The sequence below is a fragment of the Falco biarmicus genome, chromosome 8, assembly GCF_023638135.1.
Source record: "Falco biarmicus isolate bFalBia1 chromosome 8, bFalBia1.pri, whole genome shotgun sequence".
NCBI classification, from domain to species: Eukaryota; Metazoa; Chordata; class Aves; order Falconiformes; family Falconidae; genus Falco; species Falco biarmicus.
The window spans coordinates 22,835,906-22,853,556 of NC_079295.1; the positions used below are offsets into that span (position 1 = coordinate 22,835,906).

The 17,651-nt window shown below is 37.7% G+C and overlaps 1 protein-coding gene across 1 annotated transcript in view; it reads left to right on the plus strand.

The window, feature by feature from the left end:
- Nucleotides 1-17,651, plus strand: part of STK39 (serine/threonine kinase 39) — a 101,764-nt gene that overhangs the window by 26,285 nt on the left and 57,828 nt on the right. Inside the window, exons 3-10 of the mRNA XM_056350364.1 lie at nt 1,243-1,351; nt 2,698-2,839; nt 4,704-4,759; nt 9,704-9,813; nt 9,912-10,013; nt 10,203-10,336; nt 13,666-13,714; nt 13,821-13,886. Coding sequence (XP_056206339.1) covers nt 1,243-1,351; nt 2,698-2,839; nt 4,704-4,759; nt 9,704-9,813; nt 9,912-10,013; nt 10,203-10,336; nt 13,666-13,714; nt 13,821-13,886 — 768 coding nt within the window. The remainder of the gene's footprint in view (nt 1-1,242; nt 1,352-2,697; nt 2,840-4,703; nt 4,760-9,703; nt 9,814-9,911; nt 10,014-10,202; nt 10,337-13,665; nt 13,715-13,820; nt 13,887-17,651) is intronic.

The following is a 17,651-nucleotide window of genomic DNA, read 5'->3' on the forward strand; positions in this document are numbered from 1 at the left end:
GGCCTGACTTCATAGCCACTAACGGGCATCATGAGATTAAATCACAGTCTTTAATACGTAATGTCTTTTAGAAGGCTGCTGTGATCTCAAGTGCATTGCAAATAACAACAACAGAAAAACTCTCTTTCAAACACTTGCTGAATTGAGGCTGAATGTTGAAAAGGGCATCTGTGGCAATTCTAATCAATCAAAGTGGGATCGCTGTAGTGTCTGCCTCGTGCCAGTGCTGGTGAGTCAGTGTGTAGCAGGAGTCCCCCTGCAAGCAGTTAGCTTTTCAGGGAGGGAGAGGAGGTGGAAGAGTTTAGTTTTTAGCTGATTTGGCTCCCTAACTGGCTCACCCTCCAGGAGCATGTCCTTTGGCATGGTGGATTAGGGCTGTGTGGCGGGAGGTGGAGAGGGAGAAGTAGGGTTGTGGGAGTTTAAGCTGGTGTGAGGCCAAATCCTCGGTACAAAGGAGGGCTAAATGCTCCTACATAAAGGATTGGCAGGATAACGAGAGCTGCTGGAAAGGTGTTACAGATCATCTATGTGAAAGAGTGAATAGAAAAAGGACTCTGCTTGAAATAATAGATACAAGGCAGTCATTCTTAATGTGTACAGCTGTGGCGTGTCATAGATGGTGTTACTTGGTAGTGCCACGTTGTGCATCTGTTGGTAACTGTGTGCTCTAGTCAATTGTTTCCTCTGACTTTTTTGGTTTGTAACATTGCTTCTTCCTCTTCCACTTCTGTTTGACTGCGTGGCTCTTGTGTCCACCTGTCCATCCCACAGTAGCTGAGCCGGCGGTGCTGTGTCCTTTGTCTGACAGCTTCCTTCCTCCTTTCCCACCTGCTCCCATTCTACTCTTCATATCCCTTTTGAACAGGAAACACAGTAGGTTTTGAACTCTCCTTGTGTTTTATTGTCCAGCCTGTACCCACACCTTCAGCTCTTGGAGACTGCTCATTCTTCATTTCTCACTCTGAATTTGGGACTTTTAACAGTAATTTCTTTGCTGCTCTCAGAAGAAAATTGATGTAGTTATGCCTGTATCTCCTGGCCAAACCTCCTCCATGTTCCTTGCAATAATGTTTTGTCTTGCATGCAGGTCTGTAGGTAAATTGAAATGTTTTGGTGCCTTGATGCATATTCTGTGCACACTTCAGTTCTGTTACAGTATTTCACTTTGAAAATGAATCTTCCTTTCTATACAAGCAGAACTGATAACGGTCTGTGTTACGTTGAGCTTTGTATTTCTTACAGAAAGAAATTCAAGCAATGAGTCAATGCAATCACCCCAATGTGGTGACCTATTACACATCTTTTGTGGTGAAGGATGAACTTTGGCTGGTTATGAAGCTGTTAAGTGGGGGTAAGTTACTGGTTTTACTTGTTTAGCTGCAAGGAAATTGTATGATTTTTTTTTTTCTGATTTACCTTCTTTGATTTGATTGATCTAAACCAAATAAGAAAGGAGGAGACTACATAGGATTAACTGAGAGACGTAGGTGTGTTACAGCATGAATGCGCAAGCTTAAGAAGTGTGTATATGTATATTCATAGTACAGTGTAAGAATTACTGAGATATATCTGGTTGATCTAACTACCATTATTTTTATTATGAATCAAGATATTAAAATTCTCTGTTAAGGCTGTGTAGGGAAGACTGATCAGAATTAAGTCACTTCTGTCAGTGTGGCCTTTTTTTGTTTCTCTAGAATCCATTCTGTTTTTTTGAAAATGTATATATTTCTGCTTTCATAATGAGTGTTTCTCATTCCTTATTCAAGGAAGATTCCTCCTAGGACAGGCATTATACATGTTGCATCTTTTTTATTGCTTAAACTAACTGCTCATGACAGTTTTTATGATGCTGGCTAATGGTGTAAGAAACTTACTCGGTTATAGGAGAGGAAAAAGAGGCTAAACAGAATGTGTGTGTAGGTTAGAAAAGCAAGACTCCAAAATAAGATGTGGCGGTCCTGGTTGCTACATGACGTTCTTCAAGATTAGTTTTGATGGCAGCAGACTACTGCATCATCATGCTAGAAAGTAAGGCCGGGAAGTGCTCATAAAATAACACTTGTTATATCATGTTTGGTTGAATTGTTCAGTTCAATCAAAAGCAAGCATAGACCCTGAGAGAAACCAGTGATTCATGACAGGTATTTACTGAGCTATTGAGAAATGCTTGGATAAAAAGAAAATGTGGCTAGTAGGTTCCCTGAAATTTATAATAACTGAAGTTCAATGTCAAACTGGGTGGCAGTAGGAATGTTGTCATCATTTGTTTGCGGAGGGTATCTCCTTCCAGTCTTGCAGCTGCATATTTACTCTGTCATGAACACAAGACATAATCTAAGCTGCATAATAAACCAAAATCTTTGCTGTACATATCTGTTTAAATGTGGGATACTCCTGCTAACAGCTTGCTAAGCTACAACTTCTTAAAAATTCAGATCTTTCTAATGGATCATTGAGTGTTACAGTATTCTTGAATATTGAATTGTTGCTTGAAAAAAAACAGTGCTTTGTTTCTCATTTGAACAAGGTAGGTGGTGTGCCTTATTCTGAGAGCTAGTTACTAGAGGTCTTTACACGTATGTGCAAAGTTTTAAGTAACAGTAGCATAGAACGACTGAAGAAATATAATCTTCTGAAGAACCTGATATGATAATGCTGTATATATGCTTTTTCTTTCCTGGATCTGCAATATAGGTTCAATGCTTGATATAATAAAGTATATTGTCAACAGAGGAGAGCACAAAAATGGTGTCCTTGAAGAACCCATAATAGCAACAATTCTTAAAGAAGTTTTGGAGGGCTTAGACTATCTACACAGGAACGGGCAAATTCACAGGTAGGAGCATATACACAATGAAAATAATTTTTGAAGTTGTGTGTATAGTTTGTTGTTACGGGTCAGCTTCGTTTGCTTGGCTAAGCAAATTGTATTGCCTCTTTCACATACTGGAAATGCGCTCAGTAATTATCAAATGATAACGCTTGGGCAGATGCTGTAATCTTGACTGCAGTTTGTCACTAATACTTAGTACTTTCCTGGTCTTTATTCTGTCTGTCCCTCTTACAGTTTAGATAGGTCTGTGCTGCACTGAGTATGCCAGAACTGGGTCTATACTCCTGTGCCTGCTGGGTACTCCAAATATCGGAATCTAGTTTGTGATATGGTCTGTGACATGGTTATTGTGTTGTACAGTAAACCAGTAACGTCTATTACAGCTCTACAGATGTCTCTTTATGACCACGTGTGAAGCTGGAATTGGTACTATGGAACTGTGTCTTGGTGTATATGCGTCTAGTGATTATTCTCTTCTATATATTCTCTCTCCGTTGACTTCCTCAGCGTAAATTGTGTAAATCCCCCAGGGTGGTCTATACATACATAGCTGCTGTAGCAACCTGTGGGTTTCTTCTACTGTTAGGACTTTAAGTGCTGTACTCTGACCTCCCTAGTTAATTTTATTGAGGTGAATTTGCCTTTTAAGGAAGGTGCCTAGAACAGGCTCTCTGTTTCAAGCATTAGGCTTTTATAAGGGAATCTTTTAAACAAAATCAGATTCACTGCAGACAGACCTCTGAGAATGGGGGTAGTGCAGATGTAACACAGTAGTTGTTCTTTATGTGTACTTCTTATGTCTCCTCTTATAAATGAACTGCCTCTGATGTAAATCAAGAACCATTTCCTCCTTTTGCAGAGAGAAAATTGAGATAAATGGGAGAAATAAAGAACAATTATCTTGACTTCTGGTCTGGAATGCCAAAGATCTGCCTTAAACCCTAATTCATAGTCTTCTCTTAAGCTGGTATTGGTGTGGAAGGAATATTCATTAGTTTTCAAGGATAACAGGACCCTTTGGGGTTGGATTTGGGAATTCCCCTTGTCTATTCTTAAAGAGCCTTAAAAAAGATGAAAAGAGAGATCTGTATGTAACATTTGAGCATTCTTTTTTTTTTTTTTTTTTTTTGTAACGCATAATTTGTAAACTGTGCAGTACCACAGAAATCCTGTTCCAGATGATAGATACAATGTGTGTTCCTTTTCCATGTATGTTGTAGGTGAAAGCTGTGGTAGTTCAAGGAACGCTGTATCAGGTGGTATTTGCCAGTTGGAGATGTTTCCAAAATTGTTCGGGGATTTTGTTTTGTTTCAATGTGTTCTTGTTTTTGTCTAAGGAAACAGATTATGTTACCTTTCAGTAGCAATGACAGTAAATCTTGGAAAGATTGATTTGCTCCAATTTTGAATGTTTATGATATGTTCTGTATGAAAGAATTATCGTGCACTAGAATGGGATGCACATTTCTGTCAAAAATACCAGCCAGAAAGGTTTCTTCTTAACATTATGTGTGAATAGTGTGTTAAATGGATATATTTGACTGTTTAGCATGTGCTGACAGATTCAGTGTCAAGTAACTTTTAATCATGGTACCCTATAGCAAAATATGGGTGCTATGCCTGAGCTTTTAGAGCTTCATTGGGTAGAAATCTACGTTATATTTACCTTCCCTGAAGGTGGGTCACTTCTCTGAAGAGATTAGAGGAGAACTTTTTTTCACCTTCTCCTTTTCTTTTATACTTATCGTTTGTGTCTTTCAAATTTTAAAATGCTATGTCATGAAACTAATCAGTAAACAATATTAATTTATTTAGATAAAATGTGCATATACATACTTTCATACTAATCTCTGTTTGTACTTTCTAGGGATTTGAAGGCTGGCAACATTCTTCTGGGTGAAGATGGTTCTGTACAAATAGCAGGTAATGGCAGTGGTAGGCTAATGGCTAAATAAAAGAAAAAGGTAATTGCAGCTGGATTAGGAGCAACAGATAAAGGTTTTTCTGTTGGTTTTTAATTACTCCTTTTGGAGTGCTGTAGTTGCAAGTTAGTTTCAGGTTTCATGAAGAGTTCCAGATTCTTCATGATACGTGATTTAGAAATTATTCAGTATTTTTCTGTGTCCCATCAAATATATAAGAAAACTTTTTAATGTCCTTTTAATGTTCCTTTTTGAATCACTCAGTTTGCAAATGGTAGTAACTCATATTTCTGTTCATTTCATTTATTTCTGCAAGTAATTGTAATAGTACTTGAGGGTTCAAAAGTCTTTATGTACTGCCCTTCATGAGGGCCTTGGCTATGACTTAACTAGTTAGTGAGATGTATGAGATACATTTCACTGAATTATTTTTGGCATTTCTGCCATTTGTCTTGTATTGGCATGGGTTGGATGCAGTTTAGCATCTTAAATATCCTCTGTGTTTGTGTGCTTTTTGAGTGGTAGTCTGTAAGAATCAAACTATTTTTTTTCCGTAAGAGCTTAAGTGCTGAGCAATATCCCACATCCCGTTTCTCAAATTAGTATCAGATACCTGGAAAATAGAGTGCGCAGGTGGTGATACCTGCCCCCTCTCCCGTCATACTCCCAGGCCTTTGACAATTTGTAGCTCATGACCCAGTGCTGAAAGCTTTGTGTTCGGTATATTTCAGCTATAGCCAGAAGTTCTTGTTTATATAAACAAAGCTAAGTACTGTGTAAACATATATTTTGAGGGCTTTAATATGCCAGTGTCTGAAGTCTATGAAACTGGATGGGAAGAGATTGGCTGGGAGGTGAACCAGTTACTAACTGGAGCAGTATTAAGTCTTCTGTTTTGAGTTCAAGACTTTTTAAGCAGGTAGTCAATTTTACTTAATTACAATACAATAATTATTTATTTGTATAACATATATTTGTATTCATATATAAATATTTATTATTTATATATAACAAAAATTAAATACAAGAAGATACTTAATATTTATTTGTTCACTTGATTCTACCCTACAGTTGTCTTTACTTTGTATAGTACTTTGGGCAGCTGCTGAGATTCTAGGTCTGTGGTGTTCAAGTATTTTTTAGATCTTCTCATATTGTAAAGGAGTAGATGTCCAGATAAACAACTTAATTAAAAATAATAATAATAGCTAAAAAATTGAAAGATAAAATCTCATGAGCCTTCTGAAATAAGCTGTTGACTTTAGATTATTACTTTCACACATAATCAAATCTGCTGTCCCAGTAATCAGATAACATTCAAACAACAGCTTCATTTATCCTTTTCTAGTTCAAATCCAGGCTTGGTTTCCTGACCTTTTCCTCCTTTTTGCTGGAGGCATCTTGATGAGTAAGGCTTTAGTTGTGCTGCTAGGGCATTCAGTGCATGCTGGACTGAGGAAGTTCAAGGGCTGGATAGATACATGGATCATGTCTTTTTGTGATGTGTTATTTCAATACCAGATCAATTCCAATCTTCAGGTGAAAAATGCAGCAGTATCAAACTTGTTTCTTTGTTGGTGTGGGGCTGTTGTGTTTGGGACAGCTGAATATTGCACGTTAACTGAAAGCCGGTTTTGAATGTCAAAGAGGCTGAAATTCATGCTTTTTACAATCTTTATGCCTGGACAAAGTAAAATCTCCGTTCATCTGTGGAGAACAGATGCCTGATAATTTTTCTTATTTTTATTTGCTAGAGGAACTTAGATTGTTTTGACTGCTCGTTCTTCTGTATCCCAAGCTTCTATAATGAAAAGATGCATCCATGGCACACACTGCTAATATATGTGAGGTATAATATTTGAAGACATAGTTTTCCGTTATAATTTCTGGGTTCTGTGGGGCTGTGGCTCACAAATGAAGCTCAGACCAGTGTTTCTTTGACAAAAGATTTTGTGCAGATATAGAAGAGCATAGATTCTTAGAGAACTGGGATAGCTCTACAGAGATCTCTGATTATGGACCTTGGAGGTTCGGCACAGAGAATCTACTCTGTCTTTGATGGGAAAGAGGAAAATACACATCTTATTGTTCTGTGTAAATTGGGTAGACTTTATTTTTAAAGTGGAAAATTCCTCTGTACAGAGCAGGAGAGTTTCAGCTTACAAATATAATGTTAAATAGTTGCTGCGGTTCCTCAGCTTGAACGTTCTACTTCAAATTATTGAGATTGTAATATTTGGTGCTTTGGGCAAACGGGTTGATTACTACTTCATCAGAGTTTCATACTTCTCAAGCTGAATTGCTTGACAAGGATCAAAATATCAAAGAAAACTAGTAAAGGAATATGTATGTGAGATGATGTAAGGAGCGTATAGCAAAGAGCAGTCATACACAGAGGTTGGTGGAAGTGTAAAAGGTGTGGGCTGTATGATGCGTTTAGTCTGTACAAGAAATTATGGTTTCAATAAAACTTGTCAGGAAAAGAATGGTTGTTTTGAGGAGTCTAGGCAGGAGATCCTGCTCTTTGGTTTTGTGTGTAAGTGGCTGTGTGATCTTACCCGTTGCACCAGGGGTTCTCAAGGTGTTAACCCCTGTGGTAATCCATACCCACATAAGTGTTTGGAAAAGATATGGTTAAAAATAGGTAGAGCCTGTGCCTTAGATATTCAGGCCAGATGGAGGTGAAAGATTTATCAGGGACAGTTGTTTGGTAGCCCAGGCTTTCCTCGCCCAGCCCCATTCTCACAGGAGCTTGATGCTTTATTTCTCTCTGAGTCTTAACCGCAACCTACACATGGCCTTGGCTGAACCTTAGGCTAAAGCCTACACACACTGTCAAGGTGAGCAAGTTAGGAGAGAAATGTTTTTGCAGCTTGTGCTTTCCTGCAGCAGCTGCTTTGCAGGTCCACTGAAACAGAAGCAGTGGCTTTGTTTCTGACCCTAGAGCTTGGTTGTGGCTGAGGCTTGGCCGAGACCCCCAGCCCTGGCTGAGGTGAAAAATATGTTGGGGAATAAATGATTTGTAGGCTATGTTTATATGGGCAGCGCTGTTTCCTTTAATTTCAGAACGCTTTACTAATGCAGTTGAATCAGGACTTTAAATTAAATTTGTGTGGTGGGTGGTTTTTTTTTTTTTTTTATTAGCTGTGACTTTTAGTGCCTAACACTGTTGAATTGTTCAGCTCTCTCATTGTAATGCATGTGCCTTTCCTCTTTATGTAACTTCTCAATAATACTTTGTCTTCTGTGTGATAGGAAGCTTGCCACTGTAGGTCATGTCTTTTCTTAAATAACCTGTATTTGTGAAAGCTATGTCTGGGATGGGAAATTAAAGTCTTGTTTTTATTGAGTAGCTATCAAAGTGTTCTTTCTGTCTGAAAATATACAACCGTGTTTGACTAGTATCATAGTGAAATGTTCACTTGACTTTAATTAAATACTCATCACATCTTTCTCGGGTGTTGCAATATTTAATTTTGAAGCTTATGAAAGAAGAGATTTTAGTTAGGTTTTGGTTTGTTCGTGGTTTTTTTTTTTTTTTTCTTTTGAATTGTCCTCCCTCACCCATTTATATTTGTTGTTTGTTGTCCTTTTCAAAGTTAATGTTGTATTAATAAGGAAAAACTACAGTAGGGGAGTAAAGATTAACTTAGGATTTTACCTTTGTATCTTGGTTCCTGCAAGGACCTGTAAGCAATTGTCCAGTGTCTTTGGTACTGAAATGACATCAGTTTTTTTCCATAAGTCTCCTTTATTTATGCACTTATTTCTTTATTTCTGCCTATTCAGCTTTTCCTTACATGCAACAGCTCCTCTTCAGAAAACTGAATAATACCAGCATTGATTTTTAGGGCATAAAAAACTTGAGTCAGGTGTTTCTGAGGCTGTTCATGCTTTTCAGAAATATACACAAAACCTGTCTATTCTATAACTCTACACGTTTGGGTGTTTGTGTTTTTTTTGGGAAAAAAAGGTGTTGTGTATTCATCAGGCAAGCTGCAGGGAAAATTAAAGAATATTGCTTGAAGCTTGCATCTTACTTGACTACATCACTGGAACACACAGAAATACAGTAGAACAGGTCCAGAATATGAGTTTGTGATGTTCAACAGTTGTTTAGTGGAAAGTGATGATAAAACTACATTTTCTATAGTTACTGATATATTTCACACCCCCCACCCCCAAAATTAGAGAAGAATAACAAAACAATAGGAAAATAAATATTGAAGTAGGTTGGTAGTAGACTACTTGATTTCAGTATAACTGGACTGTAAACAGCACAGTCTAAAATACTCTTCATATAGCTCTAGTCAAAATGACGGTATTTCTCCATACATTGGTAATCTGCTCTTTCTTCGATTTATTCCCTGCCTTTCCCATATAGCTGTCAATGATGTAGTAACAGGTTAGCAGAACACCAAGGTTTTTTGCTATGTTGGAATTTGGAAAAAGCTTTTCATGTCATGGTCTACTGTTAAATATGTATTGTTGATCAGTTTGATTATCTTTGATTTGTCAAATCTCCATGAGTATTTAAATTATATATAGTATTCCCTCTTGTTCAAATTGCAGTCAAATTTAGTAGCTGTACAGAAGTAGCTCCTTATCTTTGAACAACAGCAGGTGCAAACATTTCAAACCTTGGCTGAAAGTGCACATTTGAAAACCTTAAGTGAGACACATACTGGAGTCCTTTGTAACCTTGTTCAGGAATACACACACTAAGAGGTTAATCTTGAGGATGTCCTAGTGCAGATCTTGCCCAGATAAAGCTATACCATCTATTTTATAGCATTTCAAGAACAGTGTGTCATGAAACAAAGGTAAGGTCTGCAATGGAGTTTCTGAAAGTAGACATTTAGCAATCTACTTAATTTTTCAAGTGTATCACTCTTGCTTTGTTATTGGCAGTTTAACAGATTTCAACTTTTTTCCTTCTTCCCAGATTTTGGTGTTAGTGCATTTTTAGCAACAGGAGGTGATGTTACTCGTAACAAAGTAAGGAAAACATTTGTTGGTACTCCATGTTGGATGGCCCCTGAAGTAATGGAGCAGGTATTCCTAATGTTGAAAAAACTCCATATATTTTCAATCTTCAATTTTTGAAACTTGAGACATGACCACCCTGTTTTTGCTTTTTGGTTCTTTTCCAGGTGCGAGGTTACGACTTCAAGGCTGATATGTGGAGTTTTGGGATAACAGCCATTGAGTTAGCAACAGGAGCAGCACCTTATCACAAATACCCTCCTATGAAAGTAACAACCACTTTGTATTACTTAATGCTGTCAGCTGTATTATTAATGATGCTAGATAGTTAGCAATACTTCATTTTCAATAGTAACTCAAGATATCTAAATATATGTATTCTGTGGAATATTTATTCTCTTTTCAACATATTTTGAATTGATTTTACTTACAGTACCTCTTTTTTGGGTTTACTGTAGGTGTTAATGCTGACACTTCAAAATGACCCTCCCACTTTAGAGACAGGTGTAGAGGACAAGGAGATGATGAAAAAGTATGGCAAATCCTTTAGAAAACTAATTTCATTATGCCTTCAAAAAGATCCTTCCAAAAGGTAGGTCATTATTGCCATGTACAGTGGAATTACTTTTTAAAATATACAGGCTACTTAAAGTTCCAGTGTTTAAACATTAAGTGTATGATTTGAATTTTGTAAACAGTAGCCTTCAGTTTCTTGTTCTTGTAGTTCTTCTGGGGAGAAGAAATTGCCTCTGAATTGTCGCTTAAGTTTTCTTCTGGGTTGTTGACCTAATTTATTTATACTTAAATACACTGTTGAATTAACTCTGATCAAGCAGAAGTCCTTGCTCTACATCTTAATTTCTCATCTGAGGCAAGATGTAAATCTTGATATTGTGCATAAGTCTAACAAGACTGTTCAGATTGATCAGACAGAACTGTTGGTAACCAAGCATACCAGTCTCTTGACCTTTAAAATAAATGAAAAATAGATAAATAAATAAATTTGTTTTTCACATTTTATGACATAAGCTTAGTATTGCCTTTAACTTGGTTATTCACAGAGAAAATCACTTATTAAGAGGTTTTTATTTTTTACTGTAATTTTTAGAGGCTCCAAGCTTGTTAGAGTTTTCTTCATGTTTATGTAGGCAATTGCATGTCGTAGTATCTTTGTGATTTGTTCTTGCTGTTTTGTGAATGGGATAGCCAAGATGGTGAAAATATTAAACATCTATTCCAAAACCGTTGCTGAGGTCCTGAGTTCCCAGAATGATTATTTATCCTTTATTTGTTTTTATGCAGACCTATTTTTGTAGGTTTCTTTTGCTGAAGAGTTGTAATTAATGTTATTTCCTAAGTGTGGTTAATATATCACTTTTTGGAAGAGTTTCAGAGCTGGTATTTCTGGGGAAAAAAAGACTGCTTTGAGAGAGCAATCCTGAGTAGTGTGTGGGTCTCTTATGGTGTGGACTTCTCTTTGCTGATGTTATGCTAGCTTAAGGCCAGGATATTGTTGTAGGGAGTCAAGCTGAAAAGGTGACAGCAGCAATGCTAGAGAACAAGTTTAATTAAGGAAAAAGATTGTGTGGCAACATCTTTATTCTCAAAAAGACTCAAATTATTTTTTTCATTGAAGGATCATTTGTATACTGTTTTCAGATTCCCAAACCCCTTACAATTAGTGGTCTTAGTAGCAAGTCCTGTTGCCTTAGCCATGTAGTTTGCCTGCTTACAGATAAAATGAAATGTGTTCTGGCTAACCAAGCTTCTTTTAATTTCCAGTGTCCAGCAATTTTCAAGGCAAGATTAAATTGGTATAAAAACATGAGAAGTAAATAATTAAAATGGTTTCCCTTCTCTCCTTGAATACATAATGCTGAGTTACCTGATCTGTAGTTATGACATCAGTGTTGAAACATTAGTGTTTAAACTAATTACGCTAATTTATTACACATATTTAAACACATGCAGTATCTTCAGCTCAGGATTACCTTGAATTGAACAATTGGACCAGCAGACAAGTGATTAGATCTGCATGCCTGTTACTCTAACCAAGGAGTGAGCATCCTTACGTTGTGGCATCATTGCTATTTTTTATGTTTCTACTGAACCAGGATTGAATTTTGCACAGAGATGCCTCCATAGTCATCACTGTGGGAGAAGTGCCTGCTGTCTATGGCAAATTCTAGGACTGACATTGCACGGTTGTTATCTCAGACCATGGTGTTTTTCTTCTGGGGATCTGTGTGTGGATGTTTCTCTCTCTCCCCAGTGCCAAGGGTGCTGCTTACAGTCCTCAGCTGCGATTCGTTGCTGTGGCCTGTGTGCAAAGCAGGCCCAGAAAGCACTTCCAGACCAGTTCAGAAGTGTCTGGCCTAATTAATCGTAGAGGAATGGAGAACAGTAGTTTGGATAAAACTTTACTAAGCATCTAGCTTTTAACTGTACATATCCCTGTTATGAGATGTGATGGTACTGGATCACTGAAAGTTGTCTTAAGAGTTGATTTGAGATAGAACTTCAAAACTTTGACACAGAAACGTATTGAATGTTGGTGTGGTTTGTGTTGTGTTTTTTTTTTCCTTAAACACTGCTCTTCCTTTTTGCTCGTCCAAGGTTTATGTGTGGATTACTGCTAGAGCCTGGTAGTCTCCACAGTACCACTAATAAAAACTCCTGTATTGTAAAGTTTGGTTCTTTGGAGGGGAAGAAAAATAAGTGCTCTCTGGAACTACTGTCTGTGTCTAAATTGGATGCTTTTTGTTGATATTAGGAGTTGTTTCATTATTTCTGGCAGGAGTCAACTGATAACGTATATACATACTCCTTACTACTCCTTTTTTGTTCACTTACTCTTCAGATGTGTCTTTAGACAAATAAACTAGTTCAGATTTTGGGTTGGTTTTTTTTTTTGAGACTGAAATTCTCCAATTTGAAGCTTTCCACTATCTTATCTAATTTGTGCTGTATCTAATCTCTTGCTTTGATTCAAATGGAACAGTGTAGCAGATGTTGCTTCCGTTCATTTAGAAATTATGAATCTTGGAGGTTTTTGGCTTCCTAAATTTAGGCATGTCAAAATTAGTCTTGAATAGTGATACGGGCTCCTAATGGAAAGGGTGGAAGGAACCCGGAGGATTTTACTTCATTCCAAGAGATGCTTCCCGTTCTTTCCAGAGTCTGCTTCAGCACCAGAGTCTGGCTTGACTAGATAAGTTGCTTTTAGATCTCTGAAGCTAGGGCAAACAAGTCCTGCTGTTGGAATTGCTTCGGTAGCTTTGAGATTGTGATTATCTGTTGAAAAAGTCAACAATATAAACTTGGTGACGATGGGAAGAAAGAGGCTTGAGCAGACCCGCAAGTAAAAGCGAAATGTCTAGACTTTGACCTTACAACTGTTGCTTTGATTTTTATCTGTCCATTTCGTTGGAAGGTGCTCCTGGTAACTCTCTTTTTGGTTTATGCATGATGTTAATAGTGTCAGTATAATTTCCTGTGAATACCTGCTGACATCAATGAAGTAAAAGAATGCCAGTAGCAGGTATTGATGCTACTGTTTGGAAAATGTAATTATTCTGTATTGCTGTGGAGCAAAGTTCAGTTGCATTCATAGAGTGAGTTTGTTTGTTTTAAGGGTAAAATGCATTTATGTTGAAAGAAAAAAGGGGGAAAATTGGCAACTTAGAGACTAGGGTTTTTTTTTCTCTTTTTCTTTTTTGTATTTTTGCCGTAGAAAGGCGTAATTTTTTCATGTGTGGTGAGTATGTGTGAATTTATTCAGTAGCTGTTAACATCCATTCCCCATTCATACAGTACTAAGTATTCAAAAGTATTAGAGACGTACTATTTAACTAACGTCTTGTACTGTATTCACTGAGAGGGGTCTTTGTTTTCTGTTCTAATTTATTATTGATCTTTCAGGCCCACAGCAGCAGAACTTTTAAAATGCAAATTTTTCCAGAAAGCCAAGGTAAAACGTTTAACCCTACGAGTAAATTTTGCTCTGCCTTAAAATCTACATGAATTTTTTTCTTTCCTTGTATTGATTTTTAACTTGTCAAATGTTGGTTTTGCAGAATAGAGAATACCTGATTGAAAAGCTTCTCACTAGAACACCTAATATAGCACAAAGAGCAAAAAAGGTGAGTGTGTTCACATCTTTTTCTTGACTGGTATGCAAGACAAAGCAGGGACTGTTCAGTCGCCTTAAGTTTTAGTTAACTGACTGAGCCATTCTCTTACCCAGTCCTTCAAAGATTGTGACCGTTGAATGAATGGTTTCTGCAGTCTAGCTTTCTCCAGGAAGCCTGAGGCATTTTGACTTCCTATCTGGCCTTGCCAAAGTGATAAATGTTATTTGTCATCATACATGATACAATTTTTTCCCACTCCCTTTTAGAAAGCTACAGGTGAAATGGTTGTGCAAATAAAAAGTGATGTGCAAGCATATAGGTTGGTAAACTGCAGGATTCATTTCTTCACTGATCACCTAGAGAAAGGGTGAAGATGCTGTAAATGCTATTTATTGAGGACTACCTGGTTCTTTGGATTAATTGAAATGTGGTGCCCAAATGTATGGAAGTTGCATCCAAACTCTGCAAGAGTGCTGCAGAGCAGTGAAGCCTTATCCCACAGGTGATGGAGTTAAACCCGCATCTGTGGTATATGCTGGTATTTCTGTGGTGCCTTTGGCACTTGTATGTATGAGCTTACCAGGTGATGTGTGGCAGAGCTAAACCCCCTAATTTTTAACAGGCTTAACAGGTAAGTACTAATTTTTAACAGGCTTAACGGGTAAGTATTTTAAAACAAGTATGAAGCAAACTGCTGTTCATAAGAGCTATTACACAAGAATGAATGTAGACTCCTGCTTGTTGTGTGTGAGAAATTGTGGAAGTCCCTTTCTGTGGTGACCACGTCTCTTTGGTATGAGGAACCTGCTCGGAGCTTGCTGAGCCTCTGCAGGTGACAGGGTACTGTGCTGAATCCAGCTGTCTAAAAGCAGGCTTGCTGGGAGAGCACTTGGGGGAGGGCACTTCAGAAAGGAACTGTTTCAACCGTTGTTGGCAAATCAGTTAGGCTGCGGTTACCTGCACTGGCATTTGTAAGGTTTTCTGTTGTCTTGGTGAATATTGGTTTGGCATAATTCTACAACAATGAAATGTTCCTGAAGCCAGTGGCTCATACTTGGAAGAGACTGTCAGCGAGATCTAAATGCTATAAGTCCATTCTGATCTTCTTTTGGATGGAAGTAATTTGGGAAATCGGTGGCAATGGTGAGACTTCTTGAGAGGCTGCCGTAGGAGGCTGGAATGAGAGGCAGTGTAAAGGGGCAGCGTGCTCAGCATGTTAGCGGCGGCAGTGTGCGGAGGGTGGGCGTAGTTCAGCTGTTTGGCCATGTGGTGGCAGCAATCCCCGCAAAAAATTACTGAACTGGGGGGAAAAAATCATAGTCGGGTTTTTTCATTTTACATCTTGGGCCGTAGAAGAGTAATTTAGACATGTTCTAGTACCAGTTAGGCTTCTGATAGAGCATGTATGTGCTTTGTGAGATTTGTCTCCCATCTGTGTCCTCAGGTCTGCTTTATAGACTGCATGTTAACTCATACATACACGTATGTATACTTACTGCTTTAAATAACTTAGCATCTGGACTAGCAAATTGAATGCAGGGTAGCCTCCCATACGCCACCAGAAATAGTCTTCTGAATGACTTTTTGGACAATTGTTTCTAATTTGGAAGAGATGTGATTCTTAAGAAATTAAAGCTGTATGCTGCTAGAGATAAATTAATAGGTCTTTTAATTACCATATAAATGGAAAATATATTTAGGTTTTAGCTAGAAAAAATACTAAATTATTTACATTTTAAAAGTACACAATATTAAAATTCATCAGGGATTTAAAATTTAATTGTTACAACTGCATGTAGCCGCTGTTTTAAGATGCCATAAAATATAAATGTATTTTAATATTAAAACTGTGGGGTTTTATTTTAAAAAGCTTGTGCAAGTACAGTTTGGTTGCTCAAACATTAAGATGTAAAGCATCTAAGAGCTTACTTTTGAAAGAAGTAACCCCTGTAATGGAAAAAAGAATGTCACTAGGGCAAGAGGTGGGAAGGAGCTGGTGTCATCACTGCTTAAATTATCTTCTGTAGCACTTGGTGTGAAATGCCTATAGCTAATGATCTGTAGCACCACTGCTAGCTCAGATGTCAGATCTGCCCTGCAGTAATTTATTTTTTCTTGCATTTGCCACACGTATAATTATTTTGCTTTGTTGCCCAGAACTCCAGCCTCAGTTTAGTTTTAACTTCAAATTCTTTTCTCTTGACATAGCGTTCTCATGTTTTGCAGCCTTTACAGCTTATACTTGGCAACTGATTTCTTTAAATATGAGTTCAGGTCTGTTTGTGAAATCCTGAAAGCAGTCCTACATGGTCTCCTGTGTGTGAAGAAAACATTTGATGCTGTGAAGAGGTGTCCTGATTTAAAACCTGATGTGATGATTAAACAACACGTACATTGTGTGTTAAAATACCACTTAACATCAGAGTTTTAAACTTCGTCTTTGTGCATGAATTCCCACTGTCTCAGTGTTTCTTTATTTGCTTTTAATTCTGCTGATTTTGAAATGATGCCCTTCTTCCTGGCCTATCCTAGTAATTAAGCATAACACTGACTTGACTTGCCCAGGAGGAGCATGGGCTCGCCTCTTGCTGTGCTGAACCTGCTCAAGTACGTACCGGTACTGATACGCAGAAATGAGTGTTACACCATGAAACTTCTTACTGGCAATTCTGGGTTTCGTTAATGTGAATACTCACTTGTGAGAGTGGTGCTGGCGTCACGAAGAACTGGAGAAAAGGCTGTGGTGAATGGTCCAGCTCAGTGTGGTATGGTAAGTGGGCACGTGCTCTGAGGCCACACATTTGTCATTGATAGAAATGTTGGAGCCTCTGCCTTTGGTAGCTGGTGTGATGGTAGAGCAGCCTGCCCTGTCCTGCTTGGATCAGAGCCGTGTACACTCCTGTTATAAAACAACTTAAAAAGAGTTTAGATACACTATTTATTAACACGTGTTGGAGTAGTTTTAATTTTGAACTGAATGCTAAGTCGCTTGCTGTATTGGAATAGAGGAAATTTGAAACAGCTTCCAGAATTCCACAGTCAGTTTTAAAATCTTGTCACACTAAAAAATTAATTACAGCTACAAGTACTCTGTATGCCCAAAGGCCCTGGGTCAGTTTTGTGGTTTTATAATCGTGTTTCTTTAATTTTGAAAATCCCTTGCATGACTGCTGCTTTTACAAAGTGAACAGGGAAAAAACATGTATTTGCATTTCATTTTATTGCTGTCTGAAGTGCTGCTAGTAAAAAAAAATAAATTAAAAGCTGAGTAACAGTTGAGCTTGAATTCTCTTTTTGGGGAGGTGCTATTGCTCTGCATTGTTAATAGAAGATCTTTAGAGCTCAGAGTTCTAAGTTACTGGGAAAAACCTGCAGGAGCATGAAGAGATGATCAGTGTGAGTGATACCAGTTTTGATTAAAACTTCAGTAGACATAACCGTACTGATGGATTGGACTTCTCACTCTGCAGTACAGCTAATTTAGGAAAATGATCATGTTACCTTACAGAAGAAATTAAAAATTCTCTGCATTTAATGAGGAAAATGTTATTAGATCCCAGATTTCTTGGGACAGCTCTAAAAGCATGATTGCACCTCAGCAAGACATACATACACAACATTTCCTTCTTTCAGTAATGGATTTAATCTAGTAGATACACCTCACCAATGATGGGTGTTTGTGCAGCTGGACCACAGACCTTTTGAAAAGTAAAGCAACATTAGTTTGAGCTCAGATTATTACGAAAAATGTATATTCATTGCTATGATTCTTTC